This window comes from Diceros bicornis, chromosome 35, assembly GCF_020826845.1.
Source record: "Diceros bicornis minor isolate mBicDic1 chromosome 35, mDicBic1.mat.cur, whole genome shotgun sequence".
Taxonomy (NCBI): Eukaryota; Metazoa; Chordata; class Mammalia; order Perissodactyla; family Rhinocerotidae; genus Diceros; species Diceros bicornis.
In genome coordinates this window covers 30,840,916-30,866,720 of record NC_080774.1, presented here as the reverse complement: position 1 = coordinate 30,866,720, position 25,805 = coordinate 30,840,916, and the positions used below count along the sequence as shown (strand labels likewise).

General features: G+C 45.2%; 1 protein-coding gene across 4 annotated transcripts in view; it reads left to right on the top strand.

The window, feature by feature from the left end:
• Positions 1 to 25,805, top strand: part of PI4KA (phosphatidylinositol 4-kinase alpha) — a 127,049-nt gene that overhangs the window by 34,920 nt on the left and 66,324 nt on the right. For 2 of the 4 annotated variants that reach the window (XM_058532058.1, XM_058532056.1), the window contains exons 7-19: positions 105 to 171; positions 3,860 to 4,008; positions 5,679 to 5,744; positions 10,445 to 10,541; positions 12,143 to 12,334; positions 12,858 to 12,958; positions 13,597 to 13,726; positions 15,080 to 15,212; positions 16,518 to 16,613; positions 16,992 to 17,175; positions 17,631 to 17,734; positions 20,322 to 20,490; positions 23,062 to 23,112. In XM_058532058.1, coding sequence (XP_058388041.1) covers positions 105 to 171; positions 3,860 to 4,008; positions 5,679 to 5,744; positions 10,445 to 10,541; positions 12,143 to 12,334; positions 12,858 to 12,958; positions 13,597 to 13,726; positions 15,080 to 15,212; positions 16,518 to 16,613; positions 16,992 to 17,175; positions 17,631 to 17,734; positions 20,322 to 20,490; positions 23,062 to 23,112 — 1,539 coding nt within the window. The remainder of the gene's footprint in view (positions 1 to 104; positions 172 to 3,859; positions 4,009 to 5,678; positions 5,745 to 10,444; positions 10,542 to 12,142; positions 12,335 to 12,857; positions 12,959 to 13,596; positions 13,727 to 15,079; positions 15,213 to 16,517; positions 16,614 to 16,991; positions 17,176 to 17,630; positions 17,735 to 20,321; positions 20,491 to 23,061; positions 23,113 to 25,805) is intronic. The other 2 variants (XM_058532057.1, XM_058532059.1) reach the window with 2 other exon arrangements.

Sequence of the window (25,805 nt, the reverse complement as noted above, 5' to 3'; positions counted from 1 at the left end):
CGCCAGCAGCGGAGTGCGTGCACTTAACCGCTAAGCCACGGGGCCGGCCCTGACTGAGGTTTGACTGGCCTTTTCTGATCTGTAAGTGTGGTTGTGTGTTTCAGGTCAGCCCTGAACGTGGGATGCCCCCTCCCAGCTCCCCTGGAGGATCCGCCTTTCACTACTTTGAAGGTGGGCCTCACCTTTCTGCCAAGAATATTGACCTAGGACTCGGATAGCAGGTTCACAGTGATTTCTTCTTGTGATTAGTGGTGCTGATACTAACACTCTGCTGTCATGCATCTAGAGTGTCAAGCTTTTGGAAAGAATTTAGTTTCTATTTTCATTTAAACTTCTTAAAATTTAATTATAAAATATTTCATACATAGAGAAAAGTGCAGGAAATAGTATATAGACCCCCATGTGCCTGCCATCAGAATTTTAGTACATTAACCTATGAAAGCACTGGTTCTTAGGTGGAAGCATTAATAGTGGGTCCTTCTCTTTCTTTTTTTTTTTTTTAAGGACATTAAGTATGTAGATAATATTAAAGAACGTAGTAAAGATACTACGAGTAATACTTTTTATAGAGCTTTGTTGTTCACAGAGAACTTTCACATAATTTCTGAATTTGATTCATATGACAGCCCTGTGCAGTGTCCAACACAGTTAAAATTGCCTCCACCTTATCCTTCAGGGAAGTTAAGACTTGGATTGAGTGATGGGAATGGGGAAACCAGAATTCTGCACCTTGTAATGTCATCTATTCCATTTTTGGATGATATTAATTGCTAAAAGAGCATTTCTCAAGCGGATCTTGAAAGATGTGAGGGGAATTAAAAAAAAACATAAGGAGTAGAGTATCTAAACTCAAATAAATGTGGGTAATTTTGCATACAGTATTGCTTGGCTCTGTGAGAATGTAACATGTTACAGTCTATTTATGTGTTAGAATATAAAGGCCGAGTTCACCCACTTAAAAATCCCACCTCCCCGAGAGAACCGCTTGTCATGGAATATATTCCTCCAGGCTGTGAACAACCCCTTTGCCACCTGCCTGCCCTCCAGGCATCTGAGGACAGCCATGATTTGCCCTCGAAGTCTTCTCTTTCCCTGGTAGACAACTCTTCTTTTACTCTGTGTGCTCAGGGCCCTCTCCGTCATGGCTGCCCTCCTTTAAGCACTTCCAGTAAGTGCCCAGGATTGGGGCTGCCCAGATGCGGGCTCACTGTGCAAGCTTCATTTAGCAGATGCAGGCTGGGCACCTCTCTCCTGCAGGGGTGAGCTGGACGGACTATTTTCCTGCTCTCCAAAGTGCACCTCGTTGTTCAGGAGACAGGCAGGAATCACACTGCTCTTTCCCTGTTTGCTTACTTGCCTCCCATTTCACTGTGACTTTTCTCCCAGTTAGTCTCCCTGTCTCTTTCCGGGCCCTTTTCCACAGTGCTATAAGAATCTTTTTTCTTAAGAATTATTTAAAAGCACAAATCTGGTCATTTCATTTTCTGCTTAAAAACTTTCAGTGACAACCCGCCACACAAATCCCAAATCTTAGATCCTGGATCCCTGCAGTTACCGCCTTTTGCCTCCATCTATGCCCACCACACACTAGCTCAGCCACACAGGACTTTGTTCTTATTTCGTGGTATCTATCTGGGAGATGCCCTCTGATCACAAACTTCTTCTTCTTTTTTTTTTTTTGTGAGGAAGATCGGCCCTGAGCTAACATCGGTGCTAATCCTCCTCTTTTTTGCTGAGCAAGACCGGCTCTGAGCTAACATCTATTGCCCATCCTCCTCCTTTTTTTTCCCCCCAAAGCCTCAGTAGATAGTTGTATGTCATAGTTGCACATCCTTCTAGTTGCTCTATGTGAGACGCGGCCTCAGCATGGCCGGAGAAGTGGTGCATTGGTGCGCGCCCGGGATCCGAACCTGGGCCGCCAGTAGCGGAGCACGTGCACTTAACCGCTAAGCCACGGGGCCGGCCCCTGATCACAAACTTCTTACCTTCTCTTATTATGATTATTATTATTTTTAAAATAAACTTGTATACACTTATGGTGTACAACATGATTTGGTATACATATACGTAATGAAATGATTACTATAGTCAAACTATTAACATATCCATCTCCTCACATAGTTACTATTTTTTTCTTTTTTTTTTTTTTTTTTTTTTTTTTTTTTTTTTTTTTTTTTTTTTGTGAGGAGATCAGCCCTGAGCTAACATCCGCCAATCCTCCTCTTTTTTTGCTGAGGAAGACGGCCCTGGGCTAACATCCGTGCCCATCTTCCTCCACTTTATATGGGACGCCGCCACAGCATGGCTTACCAAGCAGTGCGTCGGTGCACGCCCGGGATCCGAACCAGCGAACCCCGGGCCGCCGCAGCGGATCGCGCGCACTTAACCGCTTGCGCCACCGGGCCGGCCCCACTATTTTTTTCTTTTTGTGGTGAGAGCACCTGAAATCTACTCTCTTAGCAAATTTCCAGTATTCAATACAGTATTATTAACTATGGTCATCATGCTGTTCATTAGATCTGTAGACTTATCCATCCTACATAATCACAACTTTGTACCCTTTGACCAACGTCTCCCCATTTCCTCCACCTCCCCGCCCCTGGTAACCACCACTCAACTCTCTGCTCCTATGTATTCGACTTTTTTAGATTCTACATATAAGTGAGATCATGTAGTTTTTCTTTCTGTGACTGGCTTATTTCACTTAGCATAATGTTTTCCAGGAATATTATTCAGCCTTAGAAAAGGAGATCCTGCCATTTGCAACAACATGGATGAACCTGGAAGACATTATGCTAAGTGAACTAAACCAACCACACACACATATAATGGGATCTATATATAATATATGTATATATATTCACTTATGTTATATATATTCACACACATTTTATGTATTTTTTTCCACACACATTTTAATATTTTTTTTTCCACACACGTTTTATACACATACATACATGCACACCTCCTTACCCTCTTCCCCACCTACTCCCTTTAGAATGGCTTTGTTCTCTCCCTCACTCTTTCCTCATTCATTTCCTCTTTCAGTGGTCATTTATTGTGTCGACTTCCAGCATCTCAACTCCTCTCAGTGTTATTGCCCATCTCTGTTGTAAGTTGCTGGTTTACTCTCTTGGGACCCATCCATTTTTAGTCAGGTCAGCAGTGTGTCACCAGCATCATAGAACTATACACCAGCTTTGACACAATTGGGGTAAACTCGAGTCTTTGCTTTTTCTGTGCCCTAGTGTTTGAGAAAGTCATAAAATTTGTTTTTTTTATAGATTTATTTGGTTCTTTATAGATTGATAGTTTGTCACTATTTAATATGAAAATATTACCAACTTATTTATTTTCCAGTCAGTCTTCTATCATAGTTTTCTTATAATGGATATTCAAACAGTTATATGCTTTTGGGTTCATATTTATTAGTAAGTGTTGGATGAATGACTTTATTTTTGTTCTGATTTTGAAATTTCTAATAGTATACATTTTTCTTCTGATTTTGGTGGTAGAATATCTTTGGGGCACTGTGGGCTTCAAACTTTCACTTCTCTGAACCTTTAAAAAGTTATAATTCTTTTTTTCAGTTGTTCTTCTCACGTGTTAAATTATACTGTCTGGGTTGAAAATATTAGGACATGATTATGTCTAAGCCTTTGACCTGAAACACTCAAGTGAGAGATGTCCTTCCCCAAGGATTTGCAATCCAGCCTTTACTTCTTAATTAAAAAACAAGGAATTGGAGTGTAAACAAAAGCAAAATCTATGCCTTTGTTGGTTATTGAGGGAATCAGCTTGAGAAATTATCCTGGTCATGTGTTACCATGACTGACTTTCTGGTTTTCTTCCCTGTCAGTCTCTTACTTACCTGATGGGAGTGCCCTGGAGCCCGATTACTACTTCTCCACCATCAGTTCCAGTTTCTCAGTTTCTCCTCTTTTCAATGGCATCACCTATAAGGAGTTCAACATTCCACTAGAAATGCTTCGAGAACTCTTAAACTTGGTAAGCAGAGCATTGATGGGTAAACACACCATGTGTATATCAACCAGTAAAATTGCTAGTGGTGAAAACCTGTACTTTTTAAAAGAAAAACTAGGAGTTTTTCAGTATTTCAGAGTACAACTTAGTAGTCATAAATTTTTAGATTAAAGAAGGAGGGAGAGTAACATTATGCAATACTTTCTCATTTAATCCTTGCAGCAACCATGTGGGTCAGGCAGCCATGCACCCCCATTTTAGGGGTAAGGAAATCAGTGTTAAATATATCATGGATCCATAGGCCAGGGGCAGGGCCAGGGCTCAGCCCAGGGAATCTGACCCCAAGTCCAGTTTCTGTTACACCTGACTCCCCCTCAGGGGCTGCTCTATTTGGATCAATACAAAACCCTAACTTTTTCATATTTGGGTACTTTTGCATAACCTTTGGATGACATCAGAGAAGACATTAGTGCCGTTGTCTGAGTCCTGAAATAGATGGGTCTCTGATCCAGGGACTCTGAAGTTGTTATGATTGAACTGGGATGCTTCAAGACAGATTTGAGGGCATAGGGGTGAAGACGTCATCAGGGACAGACTCTAAAGATCAGACTTTCTGTTTTGGAAAGAATGAGAGAGAACGAGAAGGATACCTCTGAAAGCGTGAAGCATGTGCTGCAGAAAGCAGCCATCTCCCTCTGTGTGGAGTGTGAATAGAAATCACTCAAAGAGAATGGCTGTAGGCTGAAGATGGAAGACTTTAAAGCATAGGTGATAATGAATGAGGATAGAGTCATAATGAATTACTAAATAGCCTAGGGTGTTTTTAAAGTTGCAGTCAAGAAAGGAAACTCTCCGTAAACTGCTCTTCACTGTCAGTGTCCCAGACAGAACAGTGGCCTGGGTGGCCCAAGGCCTTCTCAGATGGCCCTTTGTAGTATCATGACAGAAATCCCAATTGAAGTCTGAATATTTCAGATCCTTCCTAGGGAGAATTATTTTTTCCAGTATGTTTTAACTTTTCAAGCTTAGGTTTTCTTCTAGGCAATTTTTCATTTCTTCTACTGGCCTGTCGTTTGTCATTATCTCTACATTTTTAAAATAACCTTCTTAAAATACTATAATGGGCGGCAGGCAGTTTTATCAGGTGGTTCTGCAGTTGACAGAACAGTTCATTCCTGTACTAAATGCTGGTATAGAGAAGGGGTGGAAATGATCACTTCTATTAGCAATTTAAATGTGTGCTGCAGTTTGACTACCTGGGCAGCTTCGGAAGAGCCAGTGCACCAGGCCTTGGGGAGGAGGGAAGAGTCATCAGCACCGGAGGACTGGCTGTGAAGGTGTCCTGACATCTGGGAGAGGGTTTGGGTGATGCCTGGAGTCTGAATGCTTTCACATCCTGGAAATGGAACTCTAATGTCAGCAAACTTGAGGGAGTTGGTTCCTTTTCTGTTTTTATGTCATTCCAATCTAGCGTGAGAAAAGAAGTTCCAATTAAGGACATTTTGTGTGTATAGCTTGATATGGACCCATGATGTGTGTGTTGTTGGCCTATTATTCCCAACACATTTTTCACCACATGAGAGCTTGTTATGTGGTTTAATCCATCGACGTGATTTGTTCTTTAGTAGAAGGAGCTGGCATTCCTGTCTCTCACTGTTTGTCAGGTGCATCATGACGTCTTGTTTCCCTGATAGGTGAAGAAGATCGTTGAAGAGCCTGTTCTCAAATCCTTGGATGCAGTTGTAGCCAGCGTGGTAGAGGTACGTCCCTTCTGAGGGCATCACAGTGAGATCAGCCTGACATGAATATCTGTGTGGAGAAAGCAGGAAGAGTTTATGTGGGAGCTGGAGTGAAAGGGTTTGGCAGTGAGTTTTCAGCTTAATTTCCCTAGTGCCAATAATGACAACACACCTGCCACCTGAGAGCTAGCTCTGTGCTGGGTTTTTAAATTTTTTTTAATTAATTTATTTTTTATTGTGGTAACATTGGTTTATAACATTGTACAAATTTCGGGTGTACATCATTATACTTCTATTTCTGCATAGATTACATCATGTTCACCACCCAAATACTAATTACAGTCCATCACCACACACGTACCTAATCATCCTTTTCACCCTCCTCCCTCCCCCCATTCCCCTCTGGTAACCACCAATCCAATCTCTGTCTCTATGTGTTTGTTGCTGTTTTTATCTTCTACTTATAAGTGAGATCATACGGTATTTGACCTTCTCCTTCTGACTTATTTCAATTAGCATAATACTCTCAGTGTCCATCCATGTTGTCATAAATGGCTGGTTGTCATTTTTTCTTATGACTGAGTAGTAGTCCATTGTGTATATATACCACATCCATTCGTCCCTTGATGGGCACTTAGGTTGCTTCCAAGTCTTGGCTATTGTGAATAATGCCGCAGTGAACACAAGGGAGCATGTATCTTTATGCATTGGTGTTTTCACGTTCTTTGGATAAATACCCAGCAGTGGAATAGCTGGATCACATGGTAGTTCTATCCTTAATTTTTTGAGGAATCTGCATACTGTTTTCCATAGTGGCTGCACCAGTTTGCACTCCCACCAGCAGTGTGTGAGAGTTCCCTTCTCTCCACATCCTCTCCAACACATGTTGTTTCCTGTCTTGTTAATTATAGCCATTCTGACAGGCATGAGGTGATATCTCATTGTAGTTTTGATTTGCATTCCCTGATAGTTAATGATGCTGAACATCTTTTCCTGTGCCTGTTGGCCATCTGTATATCTTCTTTGGAGAAATGTCTGTTCAGGTCTTTTGCCCATTTTTTAATTGGGTTGTTAGGTGTTTTGTTGTTGAGCTGTATGAGTTCTTTATATATTTTGGAGATTAACCTCTTATCAGATATATGGTTTGCAAATATCTTCTCCCAGTTGTTAGGTTGTCTGTTCATTTTGTTGATGGTTTCCCTTTGCCGTGCAGAAGCTTTTTAGTTTGATGTAGTCCCATTTGTTTATTTTTTCTTTTGTTTCTCTTGCCCAGTCAGACATGGTGCTTGAAAATATGTTGCTAAGACCAATGTCGAAGAGAGTACTTCCTATGTTTTCTTCTAGAAGTTTCATGGTTTCAGGTCTTACATTCAAGTCTTTCATCCATTTTGAGTTAATTTTTGTGTATGGTGTAAGATAATGGTCTACTTTCATTTTCTTGCATGTGGCTGTCTGGTTTTGCCAACACCATTTGTTGAAGAGACTTTCCTTTCTCCGTTGTATGTTCTGGGCTCCTTTGTCGAAAATTAGCTGTCAATAGATGTGTGGGTTTATTTCTGGGCTCTCGGTTCTATTCCATTTGTTTGTCTGTCAACAAATGACAAACTGTTTGTCTGTTTTTGTGCTAGTACCATGCTGTTTTGGTTACTATAGCTTTGTAGTATATTTTGAAATCAGGGAGTGTGATACCTCCAGCTTTGTTCTTTTTTCTCGGGATTCCTTTGGCTATTTGGGGTCTTTTGTTGTTCCATATAAATTTTAGGATTCTTTGTTCTATTTCTGTGAAAAATGTTGTTGGAACTTTGATAGGGATTGCTTCGAATCTATAGATGGCTTTAGGAAGCATGGACATCTTAACTATGTTAATTCTTCCAATCCAAGAGCATGGAATATCTTTCCATTTCTTTGTGTCTTCTTCAATTTCTTTCAACAATGTTTTATAGTTTTCAGTGTACAGATCTTCCACCTCTTTGGTTAAGTTTATTCCTAGGTATTTTATTCTTTTTGTTGCAGTTGTAAATGGGATTGTATTCTTAATTTCTCTGTCTGCTGCTTCATTGCTAGTGTGTAGAAATGCAACTGATTTTTGTATGTTGATTTTGTATCCTGCAACTTTACCATATTCATTTATTACTTCTATGGGCTTTTTTAAATATACCACTTCATAGTGCCTCTGAGCAGTGGTCAGTGTCTCCATGTCACAGGTGAAAGATACAGGTTCGGGGGACTACCTAATGTGCCCACATCACACAGTCACTGTGGGAGCTGGATTCTGGCCTGGGTCCTCTGACTGAAGTCTTTGCTCTTTTATCTTCCTTGCTCCTTTGTGCTTCCGAAGCCGCTTCTCCAGGATTGGTACACACCCCTCGTACTTTCTAGGCACGTGCAGGCCCAGGCTTTTAAGTGTGAGGAGTGTATACCTAGTCTTTAATGTGTTTGGAACCAAGGCCTACAGCATTATTTATAAAATCATTAGATGTTGGTGCTGGGAGGTCTCAAAATCTCAGGAAACATTTGGGTCAGTCCCCTTTTGAGTGTTAGGATCCAGAGAGATTGGCATTTGCCAGGCTGATGATTGCCATGTCTGTGTGCTGGACCCAGATTCCTTGTTAAGCCTGGTGTTATTTCTCTTGCCTGATTATAAGACACACAGCGCCTGGTACTACTGGGGCTCAGTTATGAAGTGGGGAGGGAACCACCAGGGACTGTCCTGTGCTGCAGAGTGTGTCTTTTCCTGCCCTGCACTTGCTCCCAGCAAGTTGTCTGCAGATGTTAGATGTGTGTGCTGGGCGTGGTTGGCTCTGGGTTGGTTCTTGGTGTTGCACAGTTCCTGTAACTCTCCAAGTTGCAGTCTGGCACTTCCTACCTTGTCTTGCAACCCTTTTGTTGTCCTGCCTGTTGCCCTGAGCTTTGTTTCTCTCACTGTGCTTGCAGTCTCAGAGGCCTCGTAGTTTCCTCTGTCAGTGTGTGGTCATGTGTAACCCAGGGCAGACCAGGAGGACCAGGGCTGGGAACTGGGCTGGGCAGTCAGAAAAACTGGTCATTTGTTGGGCCTGCACCTGGTCTATAATGAAGAGTGTCAGTCTAGTCCTAAGGGAAAAGTTGAGGCTCAGTGGGGATCCCCTTTAGGGCTTGTCTTACTAGTGTAGGGGAAAGCTGGGAAAATGGGACCCTTCTCCCTGTTGAACCAGAACAGTTTCTGTTTTGTAATTTGGACTTTAATATAAATGTCCATTTGAAGAAATGATTTTGTGGCTAAAAAAAAGAACTTAAACTCCACCCTAGAGTTACTGCAATATAATTATTATTATCAATAATCACTAGCAATTATTGCATGCTTATTATGTGCCAGACATTGTGATAGGACTTGACTCACTCTCTCCTTGAATCCCGCAGCAGTTCCCCGTTTACAGATGGGGAAACTGAGGCTTCCAGGGTTAAGGAACGTTAGTTACCTAGCTAGTGAGTGATGGAGCTGGGTACCTTATCTGGGCTCCACTCTCTGCTTGCTGTGACTTCTTCCTGGCTCCGGAATCAGACCCCTGTGCTGCTTTAACTTTAGCAAGTCTAGTCTCTTCATCTCTGCCCCACAGGGATGTTGTGAGGACTGTGGAAGGTGATGTCTCTAAAGCAGTTAGTTAGCACAGGGCCCATCGATGGCACTTTGTTAACCATAGCTCATATTTTCAGTGCCCACTTGAAAACTGGCATCACTCTCATGTCCTCCAGGCGATTCTTGCTCCCTCTGTCAGCCTCGCACTGCAGGCCCCTTCCCACCACACCTGCAGATTTGCTTCCTCATCATCCTCATCCCCCTCACCTGAATGTGCAGATCACTTTTACATGTGTCAAGAATTATAATAAATTGTGCCTTTCCATTTTACTAAACTGGGAATGTATAGTAGTTAAGAACTGCATCTTATACAACTCATTAGACTTTGTGTGAATTTTTTTCCTCAGAAGAAAGATAGTGCTACATTTTAGATTAGATTACTAAAGAATGATTTAAAATGAATTTTAATTACAAAATATAGGGGCCGGCCTGGTGGCCTAATGGTTGAGTTCGCGTGCTCCGCTTCGGTGGCCCAGGGTTCTCGGGTTCAGATCTTGGCTGCAGACCTATGCACCACTCATTAAGCCATGCTGTGGCGGCGTCCCACATACAAAGTGGAGGAAAATGGGTGTGGATGTTAGCTCAGGACCAATCTCCTCAGCAAAAGGAGGAGGATTAGCAACAGATGTTGGTTGGGGGCCAATCTTCCTCACCAAAAATAATATATATATATGTATATAAACTGAAGCTGAAGGTGCCCTGGCTGTGGTGTCTGTCGCCTGAGTGGTGGACAGAGTTGAATCCCCTGGTCTGGTGGCCCCTTGGCTGTCTTTCTCCTCCTCCGTTTCCTATGTCCCCCTTTGTTCAAAGACAGCCAAAGATGGTGAGCTTTCAGTGAGAGGGGAGTGGTCCTTCCTTCAGGTGTACAGGTGGCTGCTCCCCCACAGGCATCTCTGGACAGCATAAACCTCCTGTTTTCCTCTGCTGGATGCTTAAGAGGGTGAAGAGAGTAATTAAAATGTTCCGAGTGGTGAATCATGATAAACGTTGTTCCATTTATAATGCTAAATCGTGAATGTAATCATTACCCGGGCCTCGGCATGAAAAGCGAAGGGAGGTCCAGAGGAGAGTTTCCCTGCTGTGGTCACATGCCTCTGCTTCCCCACAGGCCAACCCCAGCACTGATCTCCACTACACCACATTCAGCGACCCCCTCTATGTGGCCATGTTCAAGATGCTGCGTGACACTCTGTACTACATGAAAGGTGAGGACTGTTTGTACATGAGCATGAGTGCCGTGAGACTGTGTTCCAGGCCTCTGCCTCAGGTTTGTGCTTCCTTTCTCCTGGGGCCACTTAAAAACACGGATGAGGGGCCGTCCCGGTGGCGTAGTGGTTGAGTGCATGCGCTCTGCTTCAGCAGCCCAGCATTCGCAGGTTCGGATCCCAGGCGCGGACCGATGTACTGCTTGTCAAGCCATGCTGTGGCAGTGTCCCGTATTTAAGATGGGCACAGATGTTAGCCCAGGACCAATCTTCCTCAGCAAAAAGAGGAGGCTTGGCAACGGATGTTAGCTCAGGGCTAGTCCACCTCACAAAAAAAAAAAAAAACAAAACATACACACACACACGTAACAGGTCAGGTTACTGAAATTTTGGGAAAATTTTGGGGAAAAAAATCTGTCCATGACCCTGTGCCCCTTGTACCATCAATAATGGGTTCTTCGGTGGGTTTATTTCCTCAGATGTTTTTCTGACGTGGATGTGTTGTATTGTCCTGATCATGTGTATAGTTTAACATGTCTATTTTAAACATTTTAAAAAGTTAAGAAAAGAAAATGAGGCACTCATAATCTTATAAGTCAGAGAAAATATCTTAATAGGGTAGCACGCGCACACACACAAATTTAGCACCTCCTTCCAGTCTCTCTTTTGTGCATTTTTAAAACATTTTTTCTACGTTCTTCCCTTATGATATTGGATGTTCTTCATAAATATAAGTTTTGATGATCATGTAATATTGTAATGTAAATATACCATACTCTAGTTAGTCATTTTCCTAATCCAATTCTGAAGGCTACTGGGAAGCTGAGTCTGGTCGGGGCCACAGCAAGGAAGGTTAAGTTCACTAAGGAGGGTGTCAGGGACTGCCCTGCTTGGCCTGACCCGTAGGAATCCCTGAGGCCTCTCTCCTCACCTGTGCTGTGTGTTGCTGGCTTCCTTGGCTGGTCTAACTTGTGACTGTCACAGTGGTTCTCCTGAATTTTCCAGGCCCCAAGGATGAGTGTTTAAAAAGGCTGCGAACTCTGGGCGCTCTGAAGATCTAGCTCTGTAGCCAGGGAATTCTCTTCTTCAGGCTACAACCAGTTTTTGCCCTTACCTCATAGCCGACAGCCTTTTAAAAAATATCACTGTATCACAGTCATTATGCTGTACACTTTAAACTTATACAGTGATGTATGTCAATTATATCTCAAAACTGAAAAAAAAGTAAACATAAATAAATATATATACACTGAGGTATTTCTCATTGTTAATTGGACCAGTTCCAGTGATGATACATCCCAATTTATGTGTTTCATATGTTCAAGTTTTAGTATATTAACTATTTAAAGCAAAGTATGGCTCGTACTTCCCTGGGAAATGATCGTGTCCTCTGATTGCCAGATGGCACATGTACAGAGGACAGCTATGCACAGCCTATCCAAGCTCTTCCTAGCAGGCGTTCTTGGAACCAGAGTAGGCAGCAGCAAAGTGCTCTTCTTTGGTTTTTGTTAGAGAGGGAAAGACCACAGATGTTCAGAGCCACTGCCTGAATTTTGGTGCAGTTTTGTCTCCAGTTGTGATGCCCGCTCTCTTTCCCACAGACCTTCCGACCTCCTTTGTGAAGGAGATCCATGATTTTGTGCTGGAGCAGTTCAACATGAGCCAGGGGGAGCTTCAGAAGATTCTACACGATGCAGACCGGATCCACAACGAGCTGAGCCCCCTCAAGCTGCGCTGCCAGGCAAATGCCGCCTGTGTGGACCTCATGGTGTGGGCTGTAAAGGATGAGCAGGGTAAGCATCATCTCCAGCTGTGGCCTGGATGTCTAGTGTCGCGGTCCTGCAGTTGAGGAAACCAGACCTGGGAGGATAGTGATGGCCGAGGCCACAGGACCTGTGTCTTCTCTCCACTACTTCCTGCTGGTTCGTGGGCCTTTATGTGGAGAAGTGGGAGCTCATTGCTGGAGGAGAAGGTGCTTGTTTAGTATGAGCAGCAGAATGGGAAGCGTGTGGCAGATGGATGGCTGCCGTGCACAGAATGCTGTCGGGACAAGGGGGCTCAGGGCCAGCAGAGAATAGAGAGTAGTCTCACACTGTGCTGGAAGGTGTTTTCACAACAGAGAAGGAGCAGAGATGAGGTTTCAGTTAGGGACTTCTGCCTCCAAACACTTTCTGGTGTAACCTCTCAGTATTAGTAAACCCTGCAAAAAGTATGTCTCTGGGGTTTAGTTAAATTGTATGATTAATTGGTGAATGAGTATTTTGTAAATATTGGACTTTGCTAATCTTTCATACTCCCTTCTGATTTTGAATTTAGGTGCAGAAAATCTTTGCATCAAGTTGTCTGAGAAGCTGCAGTCCAAGACATCCAGCAAAGTCATCATTGCTCATTTGCCTTTGCTTATCTGCTGTCTGCAGGTCAGTCTCACGGGCATTGGAGAGGCTTAGAGCTCGTTAGCAGGGCCTTCTTGTCATGTCATTCAGGCTGTGGTTGGCACCAGCAGCAGAGTCTGAGGTATTGTCTTTAAACTTCAACTAGAGCCTGCTGTGGACATAGTTCACCACTGAGCGGGGGCCACTGCCTACAGCGTGCTGGGATTTCTGTGAGTGGGGTCCAGGCACAGCTGGGTCCTCTTTTGTGGAGAGGCTGCCCTGTTTCTGCTGGACCATTCCCAAGGCTGCGGGTGAAGGGCTGTGAAAGTGAGCCAGAGGGCTGTGTGAGAGGTCGTCTCTTGACATCTGCAGTGCCAGCTCTGCTCTGCCGAGACTCTTACCTTGTCACAAACCCCAGTGACTCCACATCTGCCGTTGTTTAAAAATCATGTTTTGTACCCTTTCTCCTCTAATTTGCTTCCAAAAGAAATGGACAGACTTTAACAATGTATCTCACCTTAGGTGAAAGAGAGTCAAGACCATCCCCCTTCCCTGTCTTTTTGCCCCATGGCCAAGTGGCCCTGGGAGCTTTGACCTTGGAAGTTTTCAGTCCAACTTGAGTATCTGAAGGGTTGAGCATCTCACTGCTTGGGCCTGCTGAATGCGTCAACCGTGTGTTGCAGGGTCTGGGCCGTCTGTGTGAGAGGTTTCCAGTGGTGGTGCACTCGGTGACACCGTCTCTTCGGGACTTCCTGGTCGTCCCGTCCCCCGTGCTGGTGAAGCTGTATAAGTGCCACAGTCAGTACCATACAGGTAACGGGTGGCTGTACCTGAGGCTGTTTCTCCAGCCCCCAGGCCCCATGTGCTCTTGAGGCTCCAAGAAAAGGACCACGTGACTTTGTGTGTGAGGCCAACACAGTTTTGTGACTGAGAAGTTGTGGCTGGGCTGTGCCCTTTGCCCCGTGCTTGGGCTTATTCCTCCTCCATGCTTTTTCTCATATCATTCCCTACATGGCCCCCTCGGGGCTCCGGGCCTTTCTTTCCTCTTTCTTCTCCTGTCGTGTACTCCTGCCACCACTGAAGGCCCCTCTCTAGTCCTGCTTTCTTTTTGGCCCCTTCTCTCACTGAAGTAGTCTGAAGTGTGAGTCCTATGTGTCCCAGACACTGGGCAAGAAGTTCTTCATGTGTGATCTCATTTAGTCCCCCTGCCCTACGAGTGTATTATTGTTTCTATAGACGAGGACATGGGCTCAGAGCAAATCTGGTGACCTATAACCACTAACATTAATGGAACACCTGCTGTGTGCTCAGGCTGTAGTATAGTATCACTCATCCTACCCTTTGTTCTATGAAGGTGAGCATTTTAATCCTCTCCCTTTAGATGAACAAACCCAAACTCCGAGCAGTTGAAAGACTTTCCCTGGCCTCCTGAGCAAGGAGGGATCCTTCTGGCTCTAAGTCCCCCGCTCTCACACTTGCCCCCCGCCCCCAACCTGCTTTGTGCACGTTAGCTAGATAACCCTTGGGGACAGGACCATGCATCACTTCAGGGCTGGGTGCCTGTGGATGCTCATCAGGACTTTGGAATCATTTTTTAAGAAATTGCTGTTGTACATATTTATGACTTTGTGACCTAAGTATTCTTCCTTTTTTTTTTTTTTTTTTTGGTTAGGAAGATCAGCCCTGAGCTAACATCCATGCCAATCCTCCTCTTTTTGCTGAGGAAGACCAGCCCTGAGCTAACATCTATTGCCAATCCTCCTCCTTTTTTTCCCTTTTTCTCCTCCAAGCCCCAGTAGATAGTTGTATGTCATAGTGGCACATCCTTCTAGTTGCTGTATGTGGGATGCCACCTCAGCATGGCCCGACAAGCGGTGCGTCGGTGCGCACCTGGGATCTGAACCCGGGCGGCCAGTAGCCGAGCGCGCGCACTTAACCGCTAAGCCGTGGGGCCCCCCCAGTATTCTTCCTTTTGATTTAAACATGTTTGTTTCATCATTTCTGTTCTCAGACACTTTTGTTTTTGAAATGTTTGGTCAAATCTTTTTAGAGTGATTGCTTTTATAAGCTAAAAATTTTTAACATATTGTTTTGGTTTTGAATTATAAAGAAGGGGATGGAAAGAGATAGACTTAACCAGATACATATTTGAATTTTTACATTCAGTTGCTGGCAATGATATAAAAATCAGTGTAACCAATGAGCATTCTGAGCCAACCCTGAATGTCATGTCGGGAAAGAAGAGCCAGCCTTCCATGTACGAGCAGCTCCGGGACATTGCCATCGACAACATCTGCAGGTGGGAGGCCAGGCAAGAGGGATGGATGACCCGGGAAGGAAGGAAGTGGTGTTTCAAACAAAATAAATTCTTACAAAATAAGAAACGTTTGTAATTTTTTAAAGCTTGTTTCTGATTATTCTAAACCTATACTTGATGTAAAAAGAGGACTTTTTATGTATTTTTAAAAAATAAAAACGTCCTGCCTGTTCCTGATCATAAACGTAATAAAAAATAGAGAAAACTTGTATAGAAAAATAGAAAGAAAGGAATTATCCATTGGCCCATCATCCAGAGTAACAACCTGTTGTCATGTTTTCTTTATCTTATTTTTCTGTGTAATTTTTTTTTGTGTGTGTGTGAGGAAGATTAGCCCTGAGCTAACATCTGTTGCCAATCCTCCTCTTTTTGCTGAGGAAGATTGGCCCTGGGCTAACATCCCTGCCCATTTTCCTCTACTTTATATGGGACGCCGCCACAGCATGGCTTGACAAACGGTGCATCAGTCCGCACCCTGGATCTGAACCTGTGAACCCTGGGCCGCCAAAGCGGAGCACACGCACTTAACCGCTACACCACCAGGCCAGCCCCTCTGTGCAATTTTTAATATAAATGAGGGATTTTATATGATGAAGTGTCCCTTGCTGCCCAGGCTCCTGCTGTGTGACTTTTGCTCTCCAAATTTGAGAGCCAGATACATTCTGATTTACATGAAATGTGTATCTCTGAATTTTGGCTTCTCGCTCTCAGAAGCCAAATCGAGACAGTAGCGTGGCCCCTCTCTATCAGACTTGCGCTCTTCTCTGACTCTGTGGCCTGGGAGCTAAACAGATGCGGAGAGTGAGAGACACCTGATAAGAGTTGACGTTCTTAGGGGCTTTTTAAATTTCCCCTTTTCTCTAGAACATAAACATTTCTCCATACTGTTAAAACTTTGATATATGAAATTCTGATATCCCCTTAGCCATCTTGGGACCGTCTGTCATTTGAATCAGTTACTGTGGCTTGAGTTAAGGAATAGTACAGGAAATTTTAAATTGGAATTAGGGTAAATATGACATTCTGAAGGAAACTGTTTTGGCCAAAATAATGAAGTTATTGTTTTCGACTGAGGTATTTATCGAGTGGGCAAAATCTTCAGCAGTTCTTTGAATTCATTCTATGTAATGACTTTCATTCACATTTCTGGGGAAAAAATGTTCAGAGCAGCTCTTTAAACTTTGTAGACTCAAGAAAGGAAAAAAAAACAACCCCAAAACAAGAAAACATAAAAGACTCACCTGTTGTTTTGATGCCTAACACCATGTGGGTTTCCTTGCTGCTCAGGTGCCTGAAAGCTGGCTTGACAGTGGACGCGGTGATCGTGGAGGCCTTCCTGGCCAGCCTTTCCAACCGGCTCTACATCTCCCAGGAGAGCGACAAGTATGTCCCATCCCTCGGGGGCAGCCAGCTTTCTGCAGCTACTGGGGGGCACCTGGCCTTGTACACGTCTGTGCTTCTGTCTTGTACAGTGTGGAGTTGTTCATCGGGTTTCTTCCACGGTGTAAGGTGAAACCTACCTTAGGATGTCTATCCTGGACCACTATTTGAGAATAGAGAAATGTCTCTGTCTTCCTGCCTAGTGCTGGGGACTTTGTGTTTCTGCTGGTGATTAAGGATCTCAGCCTGTCACTTTCAGATAAATGCTTCATCTGAAAGACTGTGATGACCTCGAGGTCCAGGTCCTAGCGTCTGGCTTTTATTTCACTGCTGCATGCCAGAGCACTATTCTCAGTGCGCTTTTGTTCTTCCCTCCCATAGGGATGCTCACTTGATTCCTGACCACACCATCCGAGCCTTGGGACACATCGCGGTGGCCCTGAGGGACACCCCAAAGGTCATGGAGCCAATTCTGCAGATTCTACAGCAGAAATTCTGCCAGCCCCCCTCCTCCCTCGATGTGCTCATCATTGACCAGCTAGGCTGCCTGGTTATCACTGGAAATGTAAGGAAGGCCCCTGTCATGAAACCTACTCACCCTGTGCAAGCCTCGTTAAACTCCTTTGTCTATCAGCAATGTAAAAATACAGATTAAATTTACCCTGCCAATGAGTTAAATGCTCACAACTGTCTTAACACTGAATAGTGAGATTCTTTTTCAAATAAAAAAGAAGAGTGTAACTGTTCTGTGAGTGCTGGGAAAACAAGAAGTTTAAACTAATTTCTTGCTAATAACATATAATAGGATTTAAATTGAAGCTATTTCTCTTTTAGCTTTTAATTTGAAGTTTGTTTAAAGCTTTAGGAGTGAATGCCCTGGAAAGTCTTTCAGACCCTTATGGTCCGTGATTCCAGGAGCTTTCCCTCTGGATGACGATAGACGGGCCTTGTCTGTGTTCCAGGGAGGGGCTTTCATGGAGGAGTCGTGGCGTGGTAACAGTGTCCCTCACTCTCTTCCAGCAATACATTTATCAGGAAGTGTGGAATCTCTTCCAGCAGATCAGCGTGAAGGCCAGCTCTGTCGTGTACTCAGCCACTAAAGATTACAAGGACCATGGCTACAGGTAATTCTTCTGGACCTCATTGTCGCTCTAGATCATGACAGTATTTAACTCCCTTCGCAAATATAAGGTTTGGGGGTTTGTCTTTTAAGTAAGCTTTTCTTCTTACAAGAGCACTATATGCTACAAATCAATGTACACACAGCTTGTGTGTACAAGGCAAGAAATGAAAACCCCATTACCTGCCCCCCCGGACCTGAGCATCTCAGTGCTCGTTACCCCAGACCCTCCCCGACTCCAAACGGGCTCCGAGTGCCCACCTGAGTGACCTGCTTTTTTTTTTTTTTTTTTTGTCAGGAAAATCAGCCCTGAGCTAACATCCATGCCAATCCTCTTTTTGTTGAGGAAGACTGGCCCTGAGCTAACATCTATTGCCAATACTCCTCCTTTTTTTCCCTTTTTCTCCCCAAAGCCCCAGTAGATAGTTGTATGTCATAGTTGCGCATCCTTCTAGTTGCTGCATGTGGGACACGGCCTCAGCATGGCTGGACAAGCAGTGCGTGGGTGCGTGCCCGGGATCCGAACCCGGGCCGCCGGTAGCAGAGTGTGCGCACTTAACCGCTAAGCCACGGGGCCGGCCCCTGAGTGACCTGCTTTTTTATGTAGCAACACATGAATCATGCCATAAATGTTCCTCTGCATGTCCCTTTAACGGCTTCATAGTGTCCCGTCGTAGAGCAGCGCCATGATTTACCTAACTGGTCCCTAGCATGGACATCAGATAGTTTTCCAGTTTTTCTGCTGGTAAGCACTGTGTTGAACAACCTAATAGCTACATATTTGTGAGCATCTCTGATGTTCTCCTCAGGGTAGATTCTGAGAGGTGGGATTAGAGGGTCAAAGGGGATGGGCATTTTATATCCTCGAATGTTTGATATTTGTGTAAAGTCTGGCCAGTTTTCCCTAGCAGACTGAGATATGCTTCCTTGTCTATTCCTTGCCCTTGCTGGGAATGCCTTGAGGGCAGGGACCTGTTTTTCTATGTTTGGAGGATCTCTCAAGAGTTCGTCAGATCAAGAGAAGAGAGAGAGAGGGGGAAGTAAAGGCAGGAGGATCTCAGAGGGGTGGGGCAGGGAGGAAGTGATGTTACCCCTTTGTCGGTGTTTCTTTTCTCCTCTCTTGACCATTACATCCAGGCCTCACTCTGAGATTCTCTCTGAGTCACTTTAGTGAGCGAGAGTGTGGCTACATGCCCTCAGAAAACGCTCACCCTCTCTGTGCCTCAGTTTCCTCATTTGTCAAATGAACAGCTGTCTCTAGTTGTTGGGTAAATGAGGTCATATATGTGAAAGCTCTATATAAATTCAAGCTCTTGGCGTTTTATTGTTTCTTTGCCTTCTCACTGCCACCATTGGGAGCCCAGGCTACTAGAAGAGCCTGAGGAGAGGTAGCCAGCTCACCTCCCTCTCCTTCCGTCGGTCCTGGTCTCTGCACTGAAACTCACACGCAGACCAAAACACGTCTTTCTGGTTCTTGCTCTGAAAGTGACTCCTGCTTGCCTTCCCCATCGCCCCATCTTTGCTGCCATTTTCCTTCTGACCCTCACATCTGTCTTGCTGCTGTTGGCCCCTGCTGTTTGCAGTACTCACAGTTCTCTGTGCCTACCAGTTCTTCAACTTCTGATTCAAATGTCCTCTTCTTCCATAAAACCTTCTCTGATATTGCCACCAAAAGTGATTTGTCCTCTTCCTCACCCCCGGAAGCATTTACTGCCACTCATTTGCCCTTATCTCCTAGGAATTTACCTGTCTGTGAAGGGGATGCTTTTTGTCACAGCTGCCATTTGCTCTGTGATTTCTGGGGACCAGACGGTGTGCTCAGTGCTTCATTTAGAGTGTTTAATTTCTTCTCCCCGCCCCGAGGAGGGAATTATTGTCTTTGTTTTACTCAGGAAGAAACTGAGGCTCAAAGACTTGAGCTCCTCATCTAGGGTCACACAGCATGGAGGTGGCAGGATTGGGCTGCCCCCAGTGTCTATAGAAGCCTGGCCAGCCTCGCTAGTTCACAGTGTCTCGCTGAGGGGGCAGTGTCAGCTTTGAATCTGGGGTTTATGTGGGGCTAGCCTGATCCCGGGCAGGTTCCCAGGACCACTGAGCACTTTCTGCGTGTCTGATGCGAGCTAAACCAACATCAGCCCCAGCGTGGAGGAAGAAGCTGATTATTTTACAAAAGTTTTACAGGTGGTAATGATGAATTAAGACTATAATTTGAGGGGGAAAGTAGCGTCTAACCAGGAAATGCCTGGGAGTAGTACTTCCATTTTTACTGTGTAGTAGGCCATTGACACTCAGAGGGAGGTGTCCTGAGACCTTCACAAGTCCCTGACCTGCAGGTTCCTGGAACCTAAACAGTTTCCCAGAAGCCCTCAGTTCATCTCAGGAGAGAGGTCACAGTCATTTCTGTAGCGGCTGACTTTCCTTTGGGGGCTGGTTCACAAAGATGGTGTGTTCGTCACCTCTGGAGGGCTGCTTTGTTCACAGGCACAGAGAGGGGCATGGTTCGGCAGGCCGAGGCTGGGGAGAGGCAGCCTGCCTCACCCCTGCAATGCTGACCAATGCATTGTGGTGGCTGTCGTTTCTCTCCCCCACAGGCACTGCTCCCTGGCAGTGATCAATGCCCTGGCCAATATCGCGGCCAACATCCAGGACGAGCACCTTGTGGATGAGCTGCTCATGAACCTGTTGGAGCTGTTTGTGCAGCTGGGGCTGGAGGGAAAGCGCGCCAGCGAGAGGGCCAGTGAGAAGGGGCCCGCCCTGAAGGTAGGGAGGAAGATGGCCCAGCTGCCTCTCCTGCTGGCCAGGCCTGAGTCTCCAGCCATTATCTTGGTTGAAATATGGTGCTTTCTTTGTTAAATGATTTAAATGCATCTGGTAAAGTGCAAGAACAAGGGAGGCGAGGTTCCTTCTCAAGGGTACTGGCAGGGGTCAGGGGAGAGGGTGGCTTCCTGGTCAGACCACATCTGGCTTGTGGTAGCCACCTCCCCTAGCCCAGTATGATAAGGCGACAGCAGCCTAGTGTGAGCTCTCCTAACCCCTCTCTCCTTTCTCTCACCCATCATGTAGCCAGGGTGTGGAGGCTGTCATCAGAACACAGTGACAACAGGAGAAGGGCCAGATCTGACCTAATCTCAGGCCGTCCAAGGGAGACAGATCCATGGGGACAGACAAAATGTCACGTCTCGAACCCCCAAAGAGACAGATTGAGGAGGTTGAGGCAGGTTAAACCTCTTACCCCTTCATCTCCTCTCCTCATATGGGTACCAGTCCCTCTATTGAGTTTCCACCCTCGTCCTCCTTTGTCTTTCCTCCCTGCTTCCATCTCCTCTTTCCCCTTCCCCAGACAGTTACTGTTCACCTACTAGGTGCCTAGGTCAGGGGTCAGCCCACTTTTTCTGTAAAGAGCCAGACTACATGTTTTAGGTTTTGCGAGCCATATGGTCTCTGTTGAAATTACTCAGCTCTGCCATGGTAGCGTTAAAGCAGCTGTAACCAATATAAAAACAAACGGGTGGCTGTACTCCCATAAACTTTATTTCTAAGAAATGGTGGGTTGGATCCTGACCCTTGTTGTAGGTCCTGGGGTTACAGAAGTCAACAGGCAGACAAGGAGCAGCCTGCTCCTGTGAGTTTAGTGGGAGGACCCGGTGCAAATGAAACAGGGCAGTGTGATGAGGGGCACTTTAGATGGGGCTGGTCGTGGAGGCCTCTCTGAGGAGGTGACAGCTAAGTTGGAAACTGAATGAGAAGGAGCCCCTTGTGTGTAAATCTTGGCTAAGAGGGAGTAACTGTTGCAGAATGGATTCCAAGACCCTTTGCTCTAATTCAGCCTTGCTCTGCCAGGTCCGCCAACAGTGATCTGGGCGACTGATTTCTCAAGTCTCCTGGGCTGGTGCACAGCTAGGCCCATCCCGATGCACAGGAGATAAGGGCATCTGTCGTGTCCTGCAGGGCCTTTGGTATCGGGATGAGAGGGCTGCTCCGATGATGCAGGGCGGCATTCAGCACCCGAGAAAGCAGAGGCTGTAACCTGTCTGAGGGATTTTTCAGGAGCCAGTCTCCTTTCCCTTGGGAATTGTACCTCAGTTCCCTAAAGGATGGCCCCTGGGACCCATGGGCTGCTCACCTCTACCTGCTCTTGCTGTGTGTTTACAGTCTCAAGACTTGGGATTTAATGCTTTGTTCACAGGCTGGGGAATGGGGGTTGTGCCACGGGCAATGGAGGGATCCCCTTTTCCACTCACCAGGTACCAAGCTGTGAATTCTATTCTTTGCAGAATATCTCCTATTTACTGATAGTGAAGTGAGTAGGCAAGTGTTTATTGAGCAGCCGCTGCACTTTCCCTATGACTTGGGACCTCGTGGAATAAGGGGGGCTTAGAGGAGCAGTAAGAGGGCCAACATTCTGCCTTGTTGAAGATGAGGAGCTGTGATTATAAGTTAATAAATGTGGATTGTGTCTAATCATCAGGCAGCAGTGAGTCCCTTAGTTTCCAGAGTGGAGCGGGCACGGCTTAGGATTCCATCCCTGCCACTGAGCAGCCATGGGACCTTGGCAAGCTACTCAAACGCTGTTTTCTCCCCTGAAGATAAAGTTGATCCGTGTGAAGTACTGGGAGCAGTGCCTGGCACACAGCCAGTGCTTAATGCTCACAGCTGCTACCATTCTTGTATGTAACATAAAATAAGTCTAATGCGCTTAGGCACGCGCTTCTGGAACTTTGGCTAATCAGTGTATACCACAGTTTAGCTACCTTTGTGTGTCTAGCCAGGGAACCTGCTTTTTATTTAGTTATTTTAAAGTAACCCCCAAATTTTCCTAGACTTGGAAAGAATATATATTTATTATAGAAAAGATACAGAAACCTATAAATAATAAAGTAAAAAACACCCATAATCCCTCTACTCAGATATAATCATTGTTAACATTTTGATAGACTTCCTCCTAGATTTTTTATGCAAATATATTTATTTTACATAGTTGCGATTGTATCAGAGCATACTCTTAAATCCTGATTTCTTTCCATTTAACATTTGCTGTGGGCACTTTCCAAGGTGACTAAATATTTTTCAGAAAGTTGTCTTTTTAACGGCTTTGTGGTGTTTAATTATGCCGAAGAATATAATCATTCTACTGTTTGACATTTGTTTCCATTTTTTTTTTGCTATTAAAATTATGCTGGATGAGCGTCTTTATACATCTCTCTCTGTATATCTCATCATTTCTTTTAGATTAAGGAATTGCAGCTTTACATAACACTATCTTGTGTCTTTTGTTTTTTTTAAATAAAAGAAACACATGCTCATCAGTGACTCAGTTCTATTCTTTTTTAGGCTTCTAGCAGTGCGGGGAACTTGGGCGTACTCATTCCTGTAATAGCTGTGGTGAGTATTCATTAGTAGGGTGATGTCAGACTCCAGATACTGTGCTCGTGTTTTGAGTGTTGCCTAGCGACGCACAACAAATTTCTTAGAAAAATGCTGTTTTGAGGCCATAGTGATTCTGTAGATGGGGCTGTGTTTCAGCCACCGCCAGCTCTTCTGTGACTGTCCTGTAGGTATGTACCTGCTATGGCCACAGTGTCTCACTGCCTTTCTCCGTGCCCTGCCCGAACCTCAGTTGACCAGGGAACCCGCTTCAGTTCCCTCTTGCGTGGCTCCCAGGGACAAAGTCCGACTCCAGGTTCACCCTGTGTCTCATTCCCTGCTCTGGTGCCTCTGACTGTTGCTGGGCTGGCACCTCTTCCATCCCTTCCCTGGCCCCTTCCTGCCAGATGCGGCCTGGGGCCTCTGGCTGGTGCTTGGACCTTGGAGCTGCAGCCCTCAGTGTCATCTGGGGGACATCGTGGGCCCTCTTACCTGCCACAGCATGCCGTGGTAGAGAGCCCGCCTCCATCTTGTCCTGTCTCAACCTGTGTTCACTAAGTCTTCCCAAATGGCCTTCGTAGAAGTCATTTTTCCCTTTCTCAGTCGTTCCTTGCTGCTGGTCCTAAGCCAGGGCACGATGTTCTAGTATTTGTTTTCATCGGTAGCTTCCAGGTAACCCAGCTTCTAGTTTAGCCATTGCTTCTGCCTTCCAGTTCCTTCCCACGCCACTCCACCCCTAGTAGTTTGAGTCTTGAGCACTGACATGTGTGTCCCTTCATGTGGAACACCAGAGGGGTTGACCTCCGAGCTCTGGGGTGACCCAGGTTGTAGAGGTCATCAGGCAGGCAAACTGAGAGGCACCTCTCCTGATCTCAGCAAAGTGGTTTCTGCACCTGCTGCAGTCTGGGTGTTCATCATTCTGATTCTGGAGACATTTAGGGGGTCCAATTTTAGCTGGCCAAGATGGATGAAAAATAGTAACTGGTTTATTGTTCTTTAATAGTAAGATGTCATAAGATGTCATGTATTGCATTTTGTCGAGCATTCTGCTTTCAGTTCACCTTCCGTCTGTCATTTTCTCTCCTGTCCCTCCCTACAGTCAGTGGCTGATTCAGGAGGTGGAGCAGAGTGCCTTGTTCGCCTGCCACATCTGTGTCAGGACAGTCTCCTCTTCCTGAGTGTGCTTAAGGGGACGGGGCGTTGGGCCTGCAGCACAGTGACCGTAGCTGCTTACCTTGTGGCTTTTCACGTTCCCCTGGGTACCTTTCCGCCTTGGTACCTGCGATCAGGTGTTCTCCCACAGCTCTTTGAGGATTTGAGGATTGATGAAACTCTCTCTGCCATGGTGTTTTTCATCGACACCCCCGTTCGTTAATTTTTAAAAACAAATTTTTTTACTTTATAGTTAATATTGACTAGTGTACAGTTATGTTTTAGAAGTGCTATTATTGCACATGGACCCTTTGTTTGGCCTGGAGGGAAAAGTGAGGGGTATAAAGTCCGTGGCACTCTCTCAGCTTGTTGGAGGGGAGAAGGGCTGGGTGGCTGGCTCACTGGAGAACAGGTTTTGGCAAACAGGGAGCATGCTTGGGGTGACACTCGAATTAATGAGTTCTGGGATCTTTGAACACCAGAATTCTATGACCTGCATGCCTATGAGATTTTAAGCATATTTAGCAATTGTCATTTAGAGTTTAATAAGTGCATATAAGAAATCTGTAGAGGGCACTTTGCACTTTTGGGGAGTGATGACTGGTGAGGTTGGTTGGGAGCACATGGGTTTTAGGGTCACAAGGGCTGGGGTTGGACTCCTGGTTCTGCATGGGGATCCTGGCTGAGGTCTCAGCCTCTCCACACCTGCTTTGCCAACAGGGCTTCTTAAAAAGTTGGAGAGACCCTCTTAAGTGCCCGGCTGGGTCAGTGTAGACATAACTGTTAGCAGTGATTGGCTGGAACATTGTCACTTAAAATGTTTCCTTCGCTGTGGTGACCTTTTACATGAGTAGAATAAGTATTGTAGTTTTAACAGAAGTTAATGGTTATATTTTGGGGGGGGGGAACAAATATTTGATTGTATTGCTCAACAAGAGCACGGAGATCATAGGTTCTTGCATGTGCTTTCTGGTTTACCCCTTGGACCTTCTAGGAGAAACTGATTTCCAGAGTTTTGGTTTTTTTTTTGTAATGTTTTGTACTTTTTTCTTTTTTTCTTTTTTTTAAAAAAGATACTCTGTTTGGGTCTTTTGATGACAAAGTGTCTCAGAATACTTTGTTGAGTAGAAGTGCCAGTGGGTTTGGGGCAGGAAGCTTGGGTTTCTCTCTTAAAGCAGCTGTTCACTCCTCAGTGACCTTGGGAGCCTGGAGGGAGTCGCTTGGAGGCTGGGTCGTGTGATCTCTGAGGCTCCTTCATGCCTAGGTTTGGTGATCTTTGTCCTGCAACTTTATGAATAATATTTCTTCAGAAATATCACTGATGAAATTGCTTCTCTTGGTGTCTAGCCCACTAGTTAATTAAGCATTTTGAAAGGTATCTAATGCTTAGAGACTTAGTTGCTCCACTGCCATAAAGTAGTGATTTAATAAGATGTACCTCCTGCTTGAAAAACATTTGTGCACTTCACTTAGAGCTAGTGTACCTGTGCCACTGGTAGCTTTTGCGGCCTTGGGATGGGTTACTTATTCTCTCAGTGCCTGCAAAATGAGGTTTGTGG